General features: G+C 47.3%; 1 protein-coding gene across 2 annotated transcripts in view; it reads right to left on the bottom strand.

Moving 5' to 3' along the window:
* Positions 1–4,388: 4,388 nt before the first annotated feature.
* Positions 4,389–19,976, bottom strand: part of Akap12 (A-kinase anchoring protein 12) — an 86,176-nt gene continuing 70,588 nt past the window's right edge. For both annotated transcript variants that reach the window (XM_050135771.1, XM_050135772.1), the window contains 2 exons: positions 6,273–11,184; positions 4,389–5,394 (listed from right to left, as the gene is read on the bottom strand). In XM_050135771.1, coding sequence (XP_049991728.1) covers positions 6,281–11,184 — 4,904 coding nt within the window. In that variant the 3' untranslated portion in view covers positions 4,389–5,394; positions 6,273–6,280. The remainder of the gene's footprint in view (positions 5,395–6,272; positions 11,185–19,976) is intronic.

The following is a 19,976-nucleotide window of genomic DNA, read 5'->3' as shown; positions in this document are numbered from 1 at the left end:
TTTTTTTTGTTTTTTGTTTTTTTGTTTTGTTTTGTTTTTTTGAGACAGGGTTTCTCTGCGGCTTTGGAGCCTGTCCTGGAACTAGCTCTGTAGACCAGGCTGGTCTCGAACTCACAGAGATCCGCCTGCCTCTGCCTCCCAAGTGCTGGGATTAAAGGCGTGCGCCACCAACCCCCGGCTCCACGCCTGTTTCAAAACAAACAAGGCATAGATAGCATCAGAGACTTTACCCAAAGTCCAGATCTCACTGCTGGGAAAAGCTTCATAATCCTTCATCCTTTACAATTTTTTTCTTTTTATTAAACCTTTACAATTATTTTTCTATAAATACTTGAAAGAGCTGGGGAGTGGTGGTGCACACTTTTAATCCTAGCACCTGGGAGTCAGAAGCAGACGAATCTCCAAGTTTGAGGTCAGCCTGGTCTAACATAGTGGATTTCAGGACTACAGAGAAACCCTGTCTCAAAAAACGAAACAAATATTTAATAAAATTACAGACTGGCCTGCCCCTTTCTGAGTAGAGACAGAGGAGGACTGGATGGGGAGGGGGTAGATGGGAGTGGTGGGGGCAGGAAACAGGAGGAGAGGAAGGAGGATAAACTGGCTGTTACGTAAAATAAGTGGAAAAAGTTAAATAAATAATAAAAGAATGGATTAAAATTTCCTTTCTCTTTTCAGTTAGACAGAGATGTCCTCAAGCAGAGAAAGGTCTTTGAAGCCAGCCAGCCAAAGGCTGAGAGAGCCAAGACCCAGACCCTGAGTTACAGTGGGAAACTAAGCCAGAAGAGACTGCAAATCCCTCCTGGAAATACGTGGGTCTCCTGGGGGATAAAGAAAAAAAAAAATGCATCAGGATAAGAAAGAAAAACTCTCTTCAGGTTCCACAGAGAGAGAGTGTGTGGCCTCTTAGAAGAACATGTCTGAAAATGAAACATATCAATCATAAGGCAACCCAGAGCCATTATTCCAGAACTATCAACAGTCTGTCAAGATTTCCTTTTCAGACTTTGATAACAAGAAACGGTAGGCTGTATTAATCCATTCTGTCTTTACATTCCACCTGCGTGTGTGCTTCTGTGCACCTGTGGTACCTGTGGAGGCCAGGAAAGGGCATTCCATCCCTTGCAGCTGGAAGTTGCATGCGCTTAATGTTATGCCCAAATCTGCGAAGTCCCCGCAAAAACCAACAAGGAAACCGAGTCCCATATGTAAAAGCAAAGAGCCTTTATTTTAATCAAGTTTGCAAACTCGGTCTCTCCACACGTCCAACATATTGGAATAACCGGAGAGCCGCCCGGAGCTCAATTAGAATAGGGTTTTATAGTAGTAAAAGTCAGGGTGAGGGGACTCTGAGGTTTAAGACCCCTGATTGGCTGACATTTGTCTAGGGTGTCCTGGTTACTGCGCCCTGGCAGGTGTTCCTATCTACAGCGGTTGGAAGGCCAGGCATTTCTTTTGAATGGTCAGTTCTTGGGTAGGGGTCAGGTAACTCAGCTTGTGGTTCCTCCTGCAACCAGACATTGCCTCAGGGTAAACTACTGAGACTCTGGCCTCCATTTAAATTTATCAATGGCCAGAGTCCCAGATGATAATAGTTGGAAGTAAAAAAAACTTCCTTTGGGTAACCTGCCCATACTTAGCTTACCACGGCTGGCCCCCACACTTACAACTCTCTCTTCCCCTCCCACATGGTGATGGGAACTGAACTCAAGTCCTCCGCACGAGAAGAAAGCTCTTAATGCTGAGGCATCTCTTAGCCTCTGTATATTGGAAAGGAAGGGGAAACGGCACCAGTGAGTTCTAAGTAAGTCTAGAAAGGACCAAAATCAGCACAGGACACACCAAGACCAGAGGGACAGAGGACCGAGAATGAGAGAAAAGACAGGAGATTGAGAATGAGGAAGAAGAGGAAAGAAGAGAGGAAGAAGGGACATTTGCCTTGGAGGACGGAGGACTGCCTCTAGACAGAGAGGAAACAGGCCTGGCCCATGGGCAAATGCTAATTTATAAAGGGAAAGGGGGAAAACCTGTGTTAGGATGCGTTGGTTTTGTTTTGATTGGGTATGTTAATGAGGTGAGCCAAAAGAGGGCTTTTGATTGCTGGATTTCAATACTTTGATAGCTGGACCACGGCAGTCAGCCTTGGGGGAAGTGATCAAATAAGGGACTAGACCTTGGTGGCTAGCTAGCTTTAGTGTGTATTCTCTGGTTTAGGAAGGAGGGAAGAGGGAAGTGCAAGGTTTCCTTCCACGGTCACCTTGCTTGTGTGTGTGCGGGATAGAGTCCTTCAAGCCTTGCCTCAGCTAGGCATGCTGATTCAGTCCTGTGTGATACCAGCCCCTCAGTACTGAGACATGGAGATCTCAATTTTAAGGCCAGCTGTTGTTTGACCCTAGTCTTGGGGAAATGTGAAGATCTACTCACCCCAGATAGGGAAGCAACAACAGATCAAAGGAAGGTTACTTACAGGAGTAAGGGTGATGGGGCATTATCAGGAACAGAAAGGACTCAAATATAGCTGCATCACTGAGAGCCCTCCCAAAGTCATGGGTTAGCCCTGATGATTAATGAATGACTTACTCGTGGCTCAACAGGTCCCAGACTGTCTCTTCTAGGCAGGTCCGTTGAATTGAACCTCTTCTAGGAAGTTTGGCTACATGGAGTATCTATCAGCTGGTTGTTAGTGCTTAAATAAGCTTGGGGAGGGAGGGGCCTACTGAGTCTGGTCAGTTTCAGAAAGAGCCTGAAACTCCTGAGTTGTTTACTTCCTGAGCTTCCCTGGTAGAGTGTTTCTTTCGAGGAAAATGCTACAGAAAACCAACTGCAATTTCACAATGAGCAGAAGAGAGGGAGAAAGAAGGAAAGAAAGGTATTGTTTTTTGCAATGTGCGTGCGTGTGTGTGTGTGTGTGTGTGTGAGAGAGAGAGAGAGAGACAGAGAGAGACAGAGAGACAGAGACAGAGATAGAGAGCCTTTTCTTTCTCAGACATCAAGCCAAAGTTTCTATGTTAATTAAGCTTTAAGAAATTTTGCAAGGAACTGGGTGTGGTAGCACATGCCCCTGAATCTTAGCTGCTTGAGAGACTGACAGAAGATGATGGCAAATTTGAAGCTAGCTTGGTCAACTTGAGATCCTGGCCTGGGATTATAGTCACCGTCTCAGTGGTACAGTGTTTGTGTAGCATGTGCAAGGCCTTGGCTTTAGTCAACCTTCAGTACCCTTTCTTTCACTTCAAAAGCTGCAAGAATCTTTGTGGCTATTGTTTTCCCCAATAGAGCTCTTAATGTACCTCTGCTTCAAATTCTCTTCTCTAGGAGATGTGTACATCCTGCTGCTGACTTCGGCATTTGCTCTTGGATATTGTGATGATGAATACTGGCGATTTGATTGGTTTTAGAATTGCCTAGGAACTACAACCCCGAGTTTGTATTTGAGGGAGTTTCCAGCCTTTGCTGGAAGGTGGAAGACCAACCCTGAATGTGGGTGGCACCATCTCATGGACTGGATCCTATCCTGAAGAAAGAGGCTGTCCTCCATCTGTCCTCCATCTTCCCGCCCCTGCTCCTGCCATGCTAGGGTCAAAGCATGCCTCATCAGAGTTGAAGAGAGGAGTTCTAGTTCTTAGCTGGTCATTAGTTGTTTTCATTACTTCTCCGTGGCTGGGAAGAAACACCAGGACCGAAGCAACTTAACAGAAGAGCTAATTGGTGCTTACGGCTTCAGAGCATGATCCCATGAGCATCCAAGCGGGGAGAATGGTGGCAGGCGGGTAGGCAGGCATGGGGCAGTAGTTGAGTGCTTACATCTTGAGACACAACCACAAGGCAGAGAGCTAACTGAGAATAGCATGAGCTTTTGAAACCTTAAAGCCTAACCCTGCAGTGACAGACCTCCAAGTCCCACCAGCTAGGGACCAAACATTCAAATAGATGAGCCTAGAGTGGGCCTTTCTTTTTTATTCAAAACACCACATGTCATTATGTCAAGGTGTGTATCAAGTGAAGTCCACACTGACTATTCAGAAACTACAGAAAACTGTTCATGAGTTCTGCAGAGAGTAGAACTCAGCCCACCAGAATTGCAAAGCAAGCACCTTTACTATTTATGCTGGTTTGAAGAGGTATGGCCTCCATAGACTCATGTGTTTGAATACATGGCCCATAGGGAGTGGCCTCATAGGAAGTGTGCCGCTGTGGAGGCGGGTTCTGAGGTCTAAGCCATCCCCATCGTGGCTTCCTCTATGTGCCAAACCAGGACAAAGTAACATCTTCATGGGTACCTGGTAAGAAAGCTCCAGCTTCTTCCTCTTCTCTTCTTGTCAGTATATTTATTCTAACACAGTACGTATAGGACCCAGGCCCCTTAGCACCTACTAAAAATGAGTGGCTCTAAGTGAAGCAAATATTTTATTTAAATCAGCTGTCAAATCACAGTTTATCCAAATGAACATAATGCAACATTGTTCTTAAAAGGGGCACAGATACAACATAGACACACTCCAGTATCTATCAAAATACCATTTATAAAGAACAGGACTCACTTCGTTCTGCGTATCAATTCAATCCAGCATATAAGAGTACAATCAAAAAAGTACAACGGATTTCCTTCTTCATAAGATGGAATGCATCTCACGGCCTTAGGCACACTCATCTGTCCATGTCATTAAGAGAAGGGCTTTAATCTGCCACTAAAGAGACTTCTTTCCTACCTGGACTGGATTAGAAAGAAACACGTCACAGTACTATTGGGACATTCTGGATGTTTCCAAATGGCGTTTTATTTCTGAGCTCGATATGCATAGGGAAATGACCACTTTCAGGAGACAGCTAACCCACAAACCTAAGCATCAGTGAACTTAAAAAAAGACTTGTACCTTCCTCTCAGGAATGTTATTTCTCTGTTTCCCACAGGTTATGGTTGAGGCTTGGGGCTTCTCAAAGCTTCATGATGGCTGCACGCCCGTTACATATTGCATAATACAAAAGGCCTGTGCTTAAACGTTAGGAAAAAAATATACAATAGGTACAGGAGGAGGATTACATAAAACATACATATAAATACAGAAGGGAGGACGCTCCAGTTTGAGAAGTAGAACTAGGTATTGCCGACATTGGTTCCAGGCTGAGAATGTAGGACCTTAAATCAGAAATATATGGTGTGTACCAAGGCGGGGGAAAAAAAATCAAAGCAGTCTTGAAACAAGGAAATGTTAGCTGGCTCTAGCTCCTGGTGAAACCTCAGGATTGTCGGGGTGCTCTCCAAGGTTGAAATCAGTGGATAGCCCAATCTCTGAATCTCAAGGGCTCGGCAGTCTTGGTCTCAAGGTCCCAACAGCAGCATTTTGTTCCGTGGCTTGTCTTCACATTCTGGTCTCGCAAGTATACAATGAGTAACTGTAGGAGAAGAAAGGAGAGAGAAATAAAAAATCTCTTTTCCACCCTCAAGTTACTGTCAACAGAACAATCACACAAGAGCTATGGGGATGGGTTGCCTGGGATTCTGGACCTGAACTCCACTAAAAGGGAAAAAGGGGGTTGGCTAGACAGCTCAGGAGCTAAAGGTGTTTACTACACAAGCTGGAGACCTGAGTTCAATCCTCAGAAGGTGTCTTCTGACCCACCCTGACCCCACAAACATACACCACAGCATAGGCACCCTACGCCGCCCACATTATGCAGGCATGAACTCACACAATGATATGACAGGAGAGACCTAAGGCAGGAGGATTACCTAGAGTTCAAGTTCAGACTGGGCTACACAGGGAGACCCTGTCTCTAAAAATCAAATTAGGAGGCCAGGGAATGGTGGCACATGACCTTAATCCCAGCACTCTGGAGGCAGAGGCAGGCAGATCTCTGTGAGTTCGAGGTCTATAGAGCGAGTTCCAGGACCAGCCAAAGATACACAGAGAAACCCTGTCTCGAAAAAACAAACAAAAGACTTAGTGGGATTCTGATAAAAAAACAAAACCAAATGGCCTAGTGGTTAAGAGCACTAACTGCTCTTCCAGACAATCCAGGTTCAATTCCCAGCACACACATGGCAGCTCACGGCTGCTATAACTCCCGTTCAAGGGAAATCCACACCCTCTGACAGGCAAAACTTCAACGCACATAAAAAATAAATTTAAAACAAAAAAAAACAAAAGAAAAAATATATATCAACTAGACCTTCCTCTAGTTGGTTATTATGTCCAGCTGAAAGGTCTGTATGAATCGATTATTTGCCGTGTAATTGTATAGCTGTAGGGTGGGGAAGCAAGTCTACCTACCCAACATCTTAGGATTCTGCCAAGTCCCCCTCTGGCTCTTGTAGGTCCTCTTCTGTCTGGAGCTTCATCTCTTTGACTGACTCGGTGGACATTTTTCCTTCTTCAATTCCTACTTCCCGGGCATCTCCCTCCTCCGTTAGCTTTGGTCCATTGGTGTCTGGAGACTCTTTGGTTAGATTTCCGGAGGCATCCGCCTCTGCCTGGGCTGAGCTTTGGTGTTTGGGGCCATCAGCAGCATGCCCCCTTTGATCTTTGGATTCAGATGGCAGCTTCTCGACACCTTCTCCGAATTTGGCACCATCGTCGCCTGGCACGGGTTTTGCTCCGCTTCCGTCTCCCTCTGCTCCGAGTGGGGCAATGACCTGCTCGCACTGGTGGTCTTTGATACCGGCGCTTTTGACTGCAGGCATGTTGCCCTTTTCTGAAGCCTCGCTCATGCTTTTGGAAACATCAGAAAGGGCAAGTTCTTCTTGGGCTGTGGTGGTCACTGCTTCATCCTGGGCCAGGACTTGATGGCAGCTTTCTTCTTTGTCCAGCATTTGTTGAGCGTCCTGGCTGTCTGCCTGCATCACCGGGACTTGGGCCTGTGTATCGGAAGCAGAGGCTGTGGGGGCCATTTCTGTACGTGAGAACTGGTCAACGGCGGTCTGGATGATGTTCTGGACAAGCTTAGTGCTCTCGCTCTGGAGTTCCAACATCTCAGAGGCAGTCTTAACGACCCCCTCCTTCGCTGCCTCTCCTTGACCACCAGCCTGCTCGTCATCGTCATCTGATCCCTCTTTCTGGGATGCGCTTATCTCTCCTTGCAGGTCAGAGTGGAGGATGTTTTCAGGAGCGGGTGATGCTATTGCTGGGACTGACTCTGCCTGAGACTCGGGCCCCGAGGCCACAGTGTCCTCTCCAGGCTGAGGAGTCCAGCAGTCACCCTCTTCAGAGGACTTCTCTGCTGGCATTAAATGCACACCCACAGACTCCAGACTTTCACTTGCTTCTGAAATCGTGACAGTTTCCTCAGCCTCCCTCACAGGTTCGGCTGTGGGAGTGACTGGTGGCTCCGAGCTTTGAACCTCTACACAAACTGCTTTGTCTTGGTCTGGGAGAGAAGAGCTTCCTTTCTCTGAGTTGGACACATCAGCTGTTTCGATGGGCTGTGGGGGTGCTTCTTCAGGCTCAAAAGCAGACATTTTTTGCTCGCGTTCTTCACTCACTTGCTCTGGCTTTGCTTCCATTTTCTCTTTTTCGACACCGGTTTCCACCTCTCTCCCCTCTGGGCTAGGACTCTGCCCCTCCACAATCTCGCTTTCTTGACATTCAGGGGCTCCCAATACTTCATCATCACGTTCCACTTCAGCAGTCTTCTCTCGACTGTCGGGTCCATCTGTGTATACAGACCCCTCAGGTCCTTCAACACATAGTTCGTCTTTGACTTTTTCACCAAGGAGGCCAGCCTCCTGACCCACCTCAGTCTGTGCCAAAACAGGCACCACTTCCACAAGCTCTTGCCGTGTAGGTTCTAGGATGTCTCTTACTGGTTTTCCCCCATGTTCCTCTTGGGGTGGAAAAGCCGGTGGTACTGAAGGTTCCTCCTCCTGAGCGGGAGCTACCACTGCCTCTGTGACCTGAGACTGCCCGTCAGTTGCGATGGCTTCACTGTCCTGGCTTTCAATGGCCTCGTCTTGCTGTGTCACATCTGGTGTATCTGACTCTGCCAGGGGAGTGCTTCCGTTTGTCTCGCTGTCGTCTGTCAGGGTCTCGGATGACTCGGGGGCTGCAGCTTGATCCACCAGCTGCTGGGCCTCTATAAGCTGGCTTGCGGTGACCTGCTCCTTCAACTCTACACCAGCTGTGACTTCGGGAACTTCTGTAAGGCTCTCTGGTGCAGTCTGAACAATCTCAGAGCCCTGGGCAGAATGCTCAGTTTCAGCTTCAGCTCCCTGCATGGGTTCTTCCGGCACGACATCCCTCTCTTTCTCCACAGCCAGCACTTCGGAATCCTCTTCTACCTCCTCCACCTTCTCCAGTGCTTTGGGCCCTGCTCTCTGTCCGGTCTGGGCAGCAGGCGCCCGTGACTCCCCTTTCACCTTTTCTGCGACAGCCTGGAGGACAGCTTGTGTCTGTCGCTCCTGCTCTTCCCTGTCCTGCACACCACCCTCTACCTCCTGGACCGGGGTGGCTTCCTCTGTGGTGTCTGGGGAGTCAGTCAGTTGGGAAACCGCTGACACCATGTCTGTGGTCTCTTCTGCCCCGGAGGCTTCGGTGGCTTCTTCAGCGTGGAGGGCTTCTGTGGTTTCTGCAGCTGTCACGGCTTCCGAGGCGAATTCCACCTCGCTGATAACTGTGTCATCATGGGCATCTTGGCCCCCTGGTAAGGTCTGGGTGACCGCAGGGGCTTCTTCTGTAATGACGTCTCTTTCAGTGACCTCCTCAGTGGATGGCGTGGCTTCGTCTTCGGCATGTTCAAGGGGTTCTGTCACAGAAGCGGAGATCCAAGAAGGAGACCGCTCTTCGGCACTGGTGACCGCCCTGGTCCCGTCAATGACGGTCACACTCACGGTGTGAACCAGGGTCTTACTAAGCTCCTCAGACACATACACAGCCCCCGCTAGCTGGGGTCCATCCTCACTCTCCTTGACCTGCTGGGCTTCCATCTTCTCCCTTTCTACCGCGTCGTACTCAGACAGAGGCACGACGGCAGGGACGTCCGGGTCATCATCATTGATTTCTGTGGGCCCCGTGTCTTCGGCAGTGGCCTGTTCTTGCTTCCCATCTGGCCTTTTCTTCCGCCGTCCAGGAATCAATTTCTTAATGGAAACCCAAGACTCATCTTTACCTGGCTCAACATCTGAAGCCAGTTGCTCTGTACCGGAGTCTTCCGCTTTCTCCTCCAGCTTCGACTTGGATTTTTTTCGTGGCGTGACTAATCTTTTAAATGACTCCCAGGTGGAGACACCTTCCCCTTCAGAAGGGCTTACGGCCGGCTCGGGTGAAGAACTTCCTTGCACTTGCTCGTGTTCCTGGGTGCTGGTAGGGGCAGATTCAGTTCCGGCTTCTCTGTCTTTGCTGGTCTCCTCCCCTCTGTGACCATCCCCTCCCACTGTTCTCGGCCCTCCTTCGTCATCGGAAGAGGATGCCTTCCTTGCCCTCTTCTTGGAGGACCCCACACAAATTAATGCTTCCCATGACACCGAAGTATCCACCTTCCGCTTCGGTTCTTCTGGCTTCTGCTCCTCTCCAACCGTCTTGGCTTCGTCCTGCATTTCTGACATGGTGCTCTCTGTGGACGACAGCGTGGCACTCTTGACCTTGTCCACTTCTTCTTCCTTGTCGCTCTCAGAAGGTCTTCGGACCCGCTTCTTGGGTGTCACCATCTTTTTGAAAGATGCCCAGGGGGTGATTCCTTCCCTTTTCTTGTCCCCATCAGAAGTAGCTCCTTCCTCGACTTCCCCTTCCTGCTGTGCTTCCGACAGCCCTTTCTCCAGGCATGTGATCTCCTCAGGCTCTTCTGGGGAGGACGCTGAGCTCTCTCCCTTCTGCTCATCAGCACTCTCTGGGGACTCGGTTTGGACCTGTTGGTGTTCTCCTGGTTCTTCGTCTCCTCCGCCCCCTCGTTTCCCCTTCTGCTTCTTCCCAGACAGCTTCTTTAAGCCAGAGCTACTGAAGAGTTTCTTCAAAGGGCTCCCCTGTACCTTGATCCTCTCTTGAGAGGACAGCATCTCCGCCTCACTGACAATACCTTCCGGGTGTTTGGGCAACATCTTCTCATCGGGACTTAGATCTGTCAGCTGTGTGTGGTCACCTCCAGAGACACACACTTCTTTGCTCTTCGGAACCAGGTCCTCAGCAGGCTCAGATTCCTGAGAGGCCTCCTTGGTTTCAGCTGTTTTTTCAGAGGGCACGGATTCTCCCGTTTCTTTCACATCCTCGTCTGCCTCTTTCCTCCCTTCCTGCTCCTCTGCCATTTTCTCTACGGTGCTCACATGGACCTCCGCAACAACTTCTTGGTGGACTTCTATTTTATCATCAAACACTTCCGTTGCCAAGGGAGCACACTTCTCTGCCAATCCGTCCAGGCCAGCCTGATCTTCCAAGGGTAGCTCTACCTTCTCATAATCTGCGGACAACCTGGCCTGATTTGTGTCTTCTGTGGACTCCTGCTGCTCGGAGGCTGGGGCATGCTCAGAAGGACCTTCTGTCTTTTCATTTTCTTCCTCATTGACCTTTTCTGCCTCTTGCTCCTTTTTCTTCTCAGAAGTGTCCAGCTCATCATCCTTCGGCTTCTTGAAGCTGGTCTTTTTGCGCCAGCCAGCCCAGCCGTGAGTGAAGAATTTCTTGAAGGAAGATGTCGTCTCGCCACTGACTGGACTGGTTGGAGATTCTGCGGACTTGGTGGGTTCTTTTTCTTGCTTTTCTTCTTCGTTTTTGGCTTCTTCCTCAACCACTTGGCCAGATTCAGCCTGAAGGGGAATTTCTTCTGTGCTGCTCTGTGTTTTCTTCGTGGTGTCTTCCGGCTTCTCGGTGGATTGCTTCAGCTCTCTTTCTTTGGATGCTGACTCTCCGGTTTCCATGACGGGCTCCTGGTGGTCACCTGCTCCCACTGTGGCTTCTGCCCCTTCGCCTTCATCCTTTTTGACAGTGAGTAGCTGGACAGTATCAGACTTCTCATTTTTATCCTTTTTCACGGTGAATTTAAAGCCGACAAATTTAAATACCTTCTTAAAGCCAACATCATTAGCCTGGGACTCCGCGGGCTGCGCCGTGTCTTCGACGTTGCTTTCTGAAGCAGGGATCTGTTCGATTATTTCAGGTGTCTCCTCTTGCCCATCCTTTGTGATGTCTTCAACAACTGCAGAGTTGGCAGCCATTTCCTTAGCTCGGTCTTTTTCTCTCACATCTTCTGACTCTCTCTGTCCAACTATTACCAAAGAGAAAGGAAAAATTATTTATTCAACAAACATAATACTCTCATTAATACTAAGGAAAGGTAAAAAATGCGGGTATTTGCAAATGTTTAGGTGGGCGATAACTACTATCAAGGGGCCATCAAGACTTCAAGTTCAAAGGTTCTTAAAGCTTTTTCTTTTGCTTTGCCTTTCCTTGGCTACCAAGAAATGAGTTGCACGGGCTGGAGAGATGGTTCAGTGGTTAATAACAGCAGCAGTTTCTATAGAGGACCTGGACTCTATTCCAAGCACCCTCGTGTTAGCTGGGTCCAACTCCCTCTTGTGGCCTCTGTGGGCACTGAACACACATAGTGCACAGGTATATATGTAAGCAAAACACTTACAGAAGTGTAAAAAAAAATTTTTTTAAAGCAAGCAAACAGGGGCTGGAGAGATGGCTTAGTGGTTAAGAGCACCACCTGCTTTTCCTGAAGGTCCTGAGTTAAATTCCCAGCAACCACATGGTGGCTCACAACCATCTGTAATGAGGTCTGGTGCCCTCTTCTGGCCTGCAGAGCACTGAGAATACTGTATACATAATAAATAAATCTTTAAAAAGGGGGGGGGGAAGCAAGCAAACAAATATATAAAATCAAAATCCAGTAAATGATGATCAAGGAGTATTATTTAAATGGGGGGAAGGGGATCCTGGAAGAATGGCTTAGCTGGTTTAGATGACAGCTCACAACTGTTAACTCCAGTCCAGTGGGTCAGACACGCTCACACAGACATACATACGGGCAAACCACCAATGCACACTAAACAAAAATAAACTAAAAAGAAAGTCAAGTTCAGCATGGTGACATGTGACTTCAATCCCAGCACTTGGGAGGCAAAAGAAGCAGACAGATACCTATGAGCTCAGGGCCAGCATGGTGCCGAAAGTGAGTTCAAGGACAGCTAGGGGCTACGCAAAACAAAACACAACCCAAGCCAATATATGTGCATGTGATGTCTTGTGTGTATGTATGTACCCACCTGTGTCTGCACACAGGATGATACTGAGGTCTTCCTCAGTGGCTCACTCTGTTTTTTTATTTACCTACTTTGTATGGGCGGGGCCCGCCACAAAGCACATTTGGAGGTCAGGGGTCACTGTGAGGGAGATGGCCCTCTATTCCTACCACGTGACTTCATCGGCTGAACTCGGTTCATTACTCATGGCAGTAAGCCAATAAGAAGCTAGAGCTAATGGGCCAAGCAGTGATTTAATTAATACAGTTTCTGTGTGATTATTTTGGGTCTAAGCTAGCCGGGCAGCTGGGACAAACAAGTGGGCCTCCTTCTACATAAATTCACTGCGTAAAAAGTTGTCAGGAAGCCTAAAGTGTCAGAGTATCAACACACAGGTGATAATTTCAAAAGGAACAAACAAACAAGACACAAAAACTTTACAATGGAGAAATCTAAAGGATGCCATCCTAACCACGTGATCAGGTCTGACATCCTTGCAGGAGGACCCAAGAAGGTACATGCCAGTCACAGTGGACAGAATCCAGTTGTGAGGAAACAATCAGTCAAATGCACAGTGTCTCACATCTGGACCTGTTGAGCACAATGTCACAAAAGGCCAAAAGTTAAGCATCAAGGCTTGCCTGCAAGAAACTTCAAATGGGTGGAGAGAGAGGGAGAAAGTGTGTGGAAGTCTATAGATGCTTGTGTTTTTTTTTTTTTCTATGAATTGGTACAAAAAAAACCAAAAACAAAAACAAAAAAAAACACGGAGCCTGGTGGTGGTGATGCATGCCTTTAATCCCAGCACTGGGAGGCAGAGGCAAGGGAATCTCTGTGAATTCAAGGCCAGCCTGGTCCACAGAGTCCCAGGACAGCCAGAGATACAGACAGAAACCTTGTGTTGAAAAACAAAAAGAAACAAATCTTGGGTGTAAAAAGCAAGACTATATACAATGTACTGAAGCTGGGGGTCATGGGCAACTGGAGTAACAGGGAGAATTAGCAACATAGCAGATCCCACCCAGCTCCAGAATCAGACAAATAAATATTCACTCGGAAAGGATATTTTTGGGTCTTGGGGGGAGGTGGTGCGAATGAATGACTTAAGATTAGATGGGGCTTATTTCTGCTAAAAGGGAGGCAGATTTTGATTGACTAGACAAATAACTTCATTTTAGCCTAAATCCTCTGGCCTGTCTTCCGTATATTATCATCACCATAGAGGAGAACTAGGTATAAAACATGACTAGGTGTGTAATGTTTTAGTTTTGTTTGTCCCAATCTAATTTCCTCTACATGATATGTACTTCTTCATCTACCAGATTAAAAACTGTTAACATTTAAACTGGCACAAAATTTGGCTACTTGGAAGGCAAGAGTAGGCAGATTGCAAGTCAAGTACCAGCGTAGAGTATACAGTAAGACCCTGTCTCAAACTACTATAAAGGCTGGGGATGTGGCCCAGTGGCGGAGTATTTGCCTAATATGCACAAGGCCCTGTGTTCTACACACAGGAGCAACAATAAAAGGGAGGAGGGTGCTGGGAAACTGGTATAGCTTCATCTATCTTTAACAAACTCGAGTGAACCACAGCAGTACAAGAGGACCATGGTTAATACATGCATATTTCAGAATTGCTAAAAACAAGTTTTAGTGGTGTCAACACAATAACACGGTAGCATATTAGTTATGTTAATTGGCTTGACTGAATATAGTTCGTACACGGAGCCAGGATCTTAGAGTTCTTGGCCTCCAGAACCACGTTCCAAATAAATTTCTGTTTATCACTTAAAAAGTGAAAAAAAAAAAAGGGAGGGGGAACAAAAAAATTGTACTTTGGTGAAAATAGCACCAAACTCCAGAAATTATTATTTCTTCAATATTATTTCAAAATTATTACTTATTATCAAAATTATTACTTCACTTTTGAAAATAAAAAGTTACCCAGGCAGTGGTGGTGCACGCCTTTAATCCCAGCACGTGGGAGGCAGAAGCAGGTGGATCTCTGGGTTCCAGGCCAGCCTGGTTTACAGAGCTAGTTCCAGGACAGTCAGAGCTACACAGAGAAACCCTGTCTCAAAAAATAAAAAAATAAAAAACAAAACCAAAAAACAACAACAACAAAATCTTCAGAACTTTAAAAGTTTTTATAAAGCATTATATTAAACATTGAGGCAAACATCCAAAGCTAAATGAAAACTCAGACACAATTCCAGTTCTACTGCTTATGGTGTCAAGTCTTTTTCTGCATTCAAGAGCAACCCTTAATTCACTTCTGGTAGGAATGTCAATTTGGGCACCCAGACGATGGCAATCAGCACGATCCAGCGATAGACATTCTGTGTCTGGACACACGGGACCCTCTAGTCAACATACCACACAGTTACTCGTACAACCATGTTCGTTGTTGCACTGCTCAAATACCAGGATAGGGAATCAGCAAAGAAAATGATGACATGGATGTGTGGAAATGCCACAACGAAACCTGTGGTCTGCGAACCTAAAAATATCGCACACACCTCCTCACTAATTCTGAGCAGCGTTTGAAATAAGGAAACTGGCTTGTTTCCATCAGTTCCCATGAAAAGTCAACACTGGACACTTGGTGCATTCCCATCAACCGTTCCTTCTCTTTCCTGTGTTCGATTTATTCTGAGACAAGAGTTCACATATCCAGGGCAGCCTCCAGGCGGGAGATGCTAGGATAACCTCGAACTTCTGACTGAGGTTACGGAAATACACCACTAAGCCCGTGAATGCTGTCCCCCTGGGCTAGGCAAGCTCAGACTCTAGCCCAATGTTCACAAATATTCTTTTTTTTTTAAATTTATTTATTAAAGATTTCTGTCTTGTTCACAAATATTCTAACGCAGGATGGGGAGGGGGGAGAACTGTGGTTGGAATGTAAAAGGAAATTTGAAAATAATTAATTAAAAATATTTTAATGCAAGAAGAGATTTTACCTCCTTTTATTATTTATTTTTTGAAGGTGAGTTATCGTGGAGCGTACTGCAGGTGTGGGGGTGATCCAATCAGTGGCAAGCTCAAATTTTACTAATAACCAGTAAAAGTTGCATATTCTGCCACAAACCCAAGACTAAAATCACCTACTGTCCTCTCTGGGATTAATGCAGGGATTTTTGTTGTTGTTGTTGTTAAACAAGATGGGAAAGTGCAGTGTTCCACATGATTGCCCCGAAAAATCCAAGTTTTAATTCGGAATACTTTTAGATTTTTTTTTTTTTGTTTGAGGCAGAGTTTCTCTGTGTAGCCCTGGCTGTCCTAGAACTCACTCTGTAAACCAGACTGGACTCCAACTCACAGAGATCCGCCTGCCTCTGCCTACCAAGTGCTGGGATTAAAGGTGTGTGCCACCACCGCCCGTCTTTCTTTCTTTCTTTTTTTAAAAAAAAGCATTTTATTCTCATGAGTATGAATGTTCTGCCTGCATGTGATGTACACGTGCGCCACTCTCAGCGATCAGAAGAGGGAGGGATGGTCGTGAGGCACAGCGTAGGTGCTACACACGGAACACAGGTCTTCCTCAAGAACAATGTTTTTAATCTCTGAGGCATCTCTCCAGGCCCCATCATTTTCCCCCTTTTAATGCTGCATTGGAATCCTTAGAGTTGAGCAAAAGGACACAAAAACAAACAGTATCCCAGCCAACTAGCAGGACCAAAAAGCTTCTTGACAATGAAAATGGCTACGCAATAGGGGACTGCTTTATGGATTCTTAAATCTTAAGAGGTCTTGAAGTCTTAATTGGCCTACAAGTCTACAATATCCGTGCAGGGAAACATCTTAGACAGTGTTGTCAGAACAATCTTCAGATGCAACCCCACCTCCTCCGCATGGCATCCATTTTTCCCCATTTGCCTGTAATTTTGGACACTCAACAGTTTTGTGGGTCTCGGCCTCCACTTGCCTCCTGCTTCAGCCCCAACCCCAATCTGTACAGAACTTACAGGAAGGTTCTACTTCCAAAAATTCGGCCTCTAGATTAGCCAAGCTGGCGAACATCTGGTGGCACGGAGCCTTGCGCTTAGTCCTCTCAACTACCACGCCCAAGGCCGTTTCAGTCAGTTTCCAACAGGATACAGAAATGTCCTCGTGCACCCCTGTGGCGCACACGCGCATTCGCACAGCCTACATCCTGCCGTCCCATGTCATGCGCCGTGGTGCTTGAACCCACAGCGATGCCTGGACTATTTCTTGGCCCCGCGCGCGCGCACACACTGTGACGCAGCGGCCCACGTAAATAGACCCCATCCACCTCCCTCCACGCTCCATGCTTGCTCTCTCCAGACTGGGCTCGAAGGAGTACAATGACTTTTCCAGTCTTGAATCATTTTCTGTTTTCCCTCTGCCAGCCACCTCTGTCCCTTTTCCAAGCTAGGGTATGGTACTGAAGGTTGTGCCCTCTGTCTGGCCGGTGATATCTGCTCTTGGGGTAGCCTCAAGTATTGTCCCTGTGTTAAAAATCTATTATACTCATCTCCGGGTAGCTTGAGGTGGGTTTAGTAGGTGCAGTACATGACCTTTATGGAGGCTTGGTTTGGGCTTTCTCTCCAAGGCCGAGGCCTCTTCAAGAACAGGGAGCTCAGGATTGAAAACCTAAGCTTTCCATCCTGGCTTGCTGTGAACCTCAGGAAGAGGGAGAGAAAGTGGACTGGGAACCACACCCACCATCTAGAGGTGTTGCCATTCCCAGCCTCGGGGCTACTTGCTTTGGGCGAGGACGGGGTGAGGGGTGGTGGCGACTTAGATGGGACAGGAAGGACACCCTCTACTTACAACAGAAGTTACTCCACCAGGGCATGGTGGTGGGTGGCCGCGGAAAGCGGCCCGCGTGGCCCCGCCAGCCGCTCCCGGCTGCCCCATCGCGGGACACCAACCGGCTGCGGCGCCGTCGCCGGCCACCCAGGTTTTGGAGAGGGGCACCCTTGGGGACGGCTACGTACGTCACAGAGGCGCGGGGGGGGGGGCTGTCTGCCAGGTGACCAAGGCAAGCCCCTCCCCCCACACCAGAAGGTTCTAGGATCACGTGTGGGGGCTTCCCCCTTCTGCTCTAGTTCGCGATTATATGGGTTCTCCCACAGTTCCTGACCACCTATATATGATTAGCTAGTTAACCCTCAGAGTAATGGCCACAGGCACACAGGCTTAGGAGTGAGTGCTTTGTTTATAAAAACTAACTTCCAGGGCCAAGTTCTTCCCTATAACCACATAAATAAAACCTTAGAGCTTGAAGGCAGAGCTTCCAACTGTCTCAGAAGACACAAAAACTTCAAAAATGGCGATACAGGGAGAAGGCCCCTATAGTGACCTGGGGTGGGCAACTGGTCAGTTTATTACAATACTAAACATTTCTTTATCCTGTGAGATGGCAGTCATGATTCTTGGCACTCATATGGAACTCAACAGGTAGTTGTGTAAGAAGATCTTGGGTTGATAGGAGATTGGAGAAGGAAGAATGAATCGGTACTAAGGGGAGCATTAGGGACACTATACTTTCTGATACTAATTATATTGAAAGTATACATCCTCCTGACCTGTCAAAATCCATAGGACATAAACCACCAGGACTAAATCCATACACTGCACACTCTTGGGTGTTGATATATGCAGGGAGGTTCCGTCATACATTCAAAATGAAGGACCGCTTTGGGAAAGGATCTGGCAGTGAAAACTACAAGGGATACATAGAAACTTTGAATTCTTTTCTATGAATCCAAATGGCTCTTTAAAAAATGGGGACAGGACTGGAGAGACGGCTTAGCAGTTAGGAGTACTGGCTGCTCTTCCAGAGGTCCTGAGTTCAATTCCCAGCATCCACGTGGTGGCTCACAACCATCTGTCTACAATGGGATTCAGTGCCCTCTTCTGGCATGCAGGAATACATGCAGACAGAATACACATACATAAAAAATTAAAAGAGAAAAAAAAGCTGGTTTCCTTTGCTCCAGATGAGTAAATAAATGGCCATCGTCTTACTTTGTCTTACAGCGCTTTGGGGTAACTGAAGGCTGACTTGTGGCACCTTGAGTCAGGTGTGAAAAGAGACAAGCATAGAGTTCATCTTTTGGATTCTATACACTTTCAAAGCATGAACATCCTCCCCCCACCCCAAGTCATCACAATGTTTTAAACTTGTAAACACCACAGGACAAGAACAAGGGCTGGTACCTGTCACCTCTCACATTTGGAGGGAACATTGTTGTATGCCCAAAGCAGACGACAATTAAGGTTGTTTGAATGTGGGGTTCCTTCATGCTTAACAGTCATGCTTTTTAAAATAAACCAACCAAACAGAAGAACACACACCATCCACCAAGATTACCGGCCATCAATTTGAAACAAAGTGGGGGAGGGGGACTGGCTAAGACAAGAAGTATTGACGATGCTAAATCGGAATGTGTGTGTCTTAGAGAGACTTACAGGAACAACCAGTTCTACAGCGAGGAAGCTGGGGGGTGGGGTGGAGGTCACTCAGTAACTTGTAAGGGAAAAGTGTCATTGTGCACAGTATCCTGGAAAAGTCACCCATGATGCATTCTGCCTAACAGTACAATCACAGCTGAGAGTAAAATCCCTAAATTGAACCAAAGGGAATAGACACGCATAAAATAAAGGCACCCTGCCCCCCCCCCAATTCTACATTAGGGCTGCAAAATGCAAAAATCCTCTGAGTGAGATGCAGCCACTACAATCACAAAGTCCAGCAGCTGCAGATGCCTGTCCTGGGTTTCCATAAGAACAGTCAGGCTTGGGTGGCTGGGGGAAAGGGGCGGGGCTATCTCTCGCTGCTAAACTAAAAGGTTTGCTAGGAATATAGATCAGAAAGAGGATGATGATTCATTGCCTTCAGAGCCTTCCACTGATGACCAGTGGGTACCTCCAATTCAGTTTCCAATCCAGCACTCACCCAACACAGATGGCCCTGGTTAAACTGAATGGGTCACCAAATAAACCAAGTCATGAGCCTGGAAAAGGCACTGGTAGAGATAAGAGCAGGAGCTCGACAGAGATTGGGTGGAAGGGGTCTAAGGGAGACGTGGGAGGAGAGGCAATGGGCATCACTAGTATGTCATAAACATGGAGGAAATTGTCCAAGAACAAATTGTTCCACAGGGCCACTGTGATAGTTCACTGAGGAAAGGTGCCTATCACCATCAATCCTGATGACCTGAATTTTATCCTAGGGAAGCCACAAGGTAGAAGGAGAGAACTAGTTCCCACAAAGTTATCCCCTGATCCCCACTAAAGTGTAGCGGTATTCACATGTATGCCTGCACACACACACAAAATTGTAAATCGTCAGGTGGTGGCGGCGCAAGCCTTTAATCCTAGAATTTGGGAGGCAGAGGCAAGGTGGATCTCTGAGAATTCTAGGCTAGCCTGGTCTACATAGTGAGTTCCCGTCTCACACACATATAGCTACCCTTGAATTTTGAGAGTCCAATGCCTGAGTGCTGGGATTGCAGATGGATAAGATGAGAAATACAGCGTTCCCCTCCCCTAAAGGGTCAGAGCATCATACTGGACACAACCAGCCCATCCCCCTGCCCAGGTACTTCCCAGCCAGCCAGATGCCCAGCCCTCAGGTTGGTGTTTTACATTTTGACTGAAACACTATTATTAGTAGTAATTAGCAAGCCTGCTGGTTATGATCCTTAAAAACTCAGATGGCAGCCGGGCGGTGGTGGCGCACGCCTTTAATCCCAGCACTCGGGAGGCAGAGGCAGGTGGATCTCTGTGAGTTCAAGACCAGCCTGGTCTACAGAGCTAGTTCCAGGACAGGCTCCAA

This window comes from Alexandromys fortis, unplaced genomic scaffold, assembly GCF_014885135.2.
Source record: "Alexandromys fortis isolate MF-2015 unplaced genomic scaffold, M_Fortis_MF-2015_v1.1 scaffold_23, whole genome shotgun sequence".
Lineage (NCBI taxonomy): Eukaryota > Metazoa > Chordata > Mammalia > Rodentia > Cricetidae > Alexandromys > Alexandromys fortis.
This window is presented reverse-complemented; position numbering and strand designations above follow the sequence as displayed.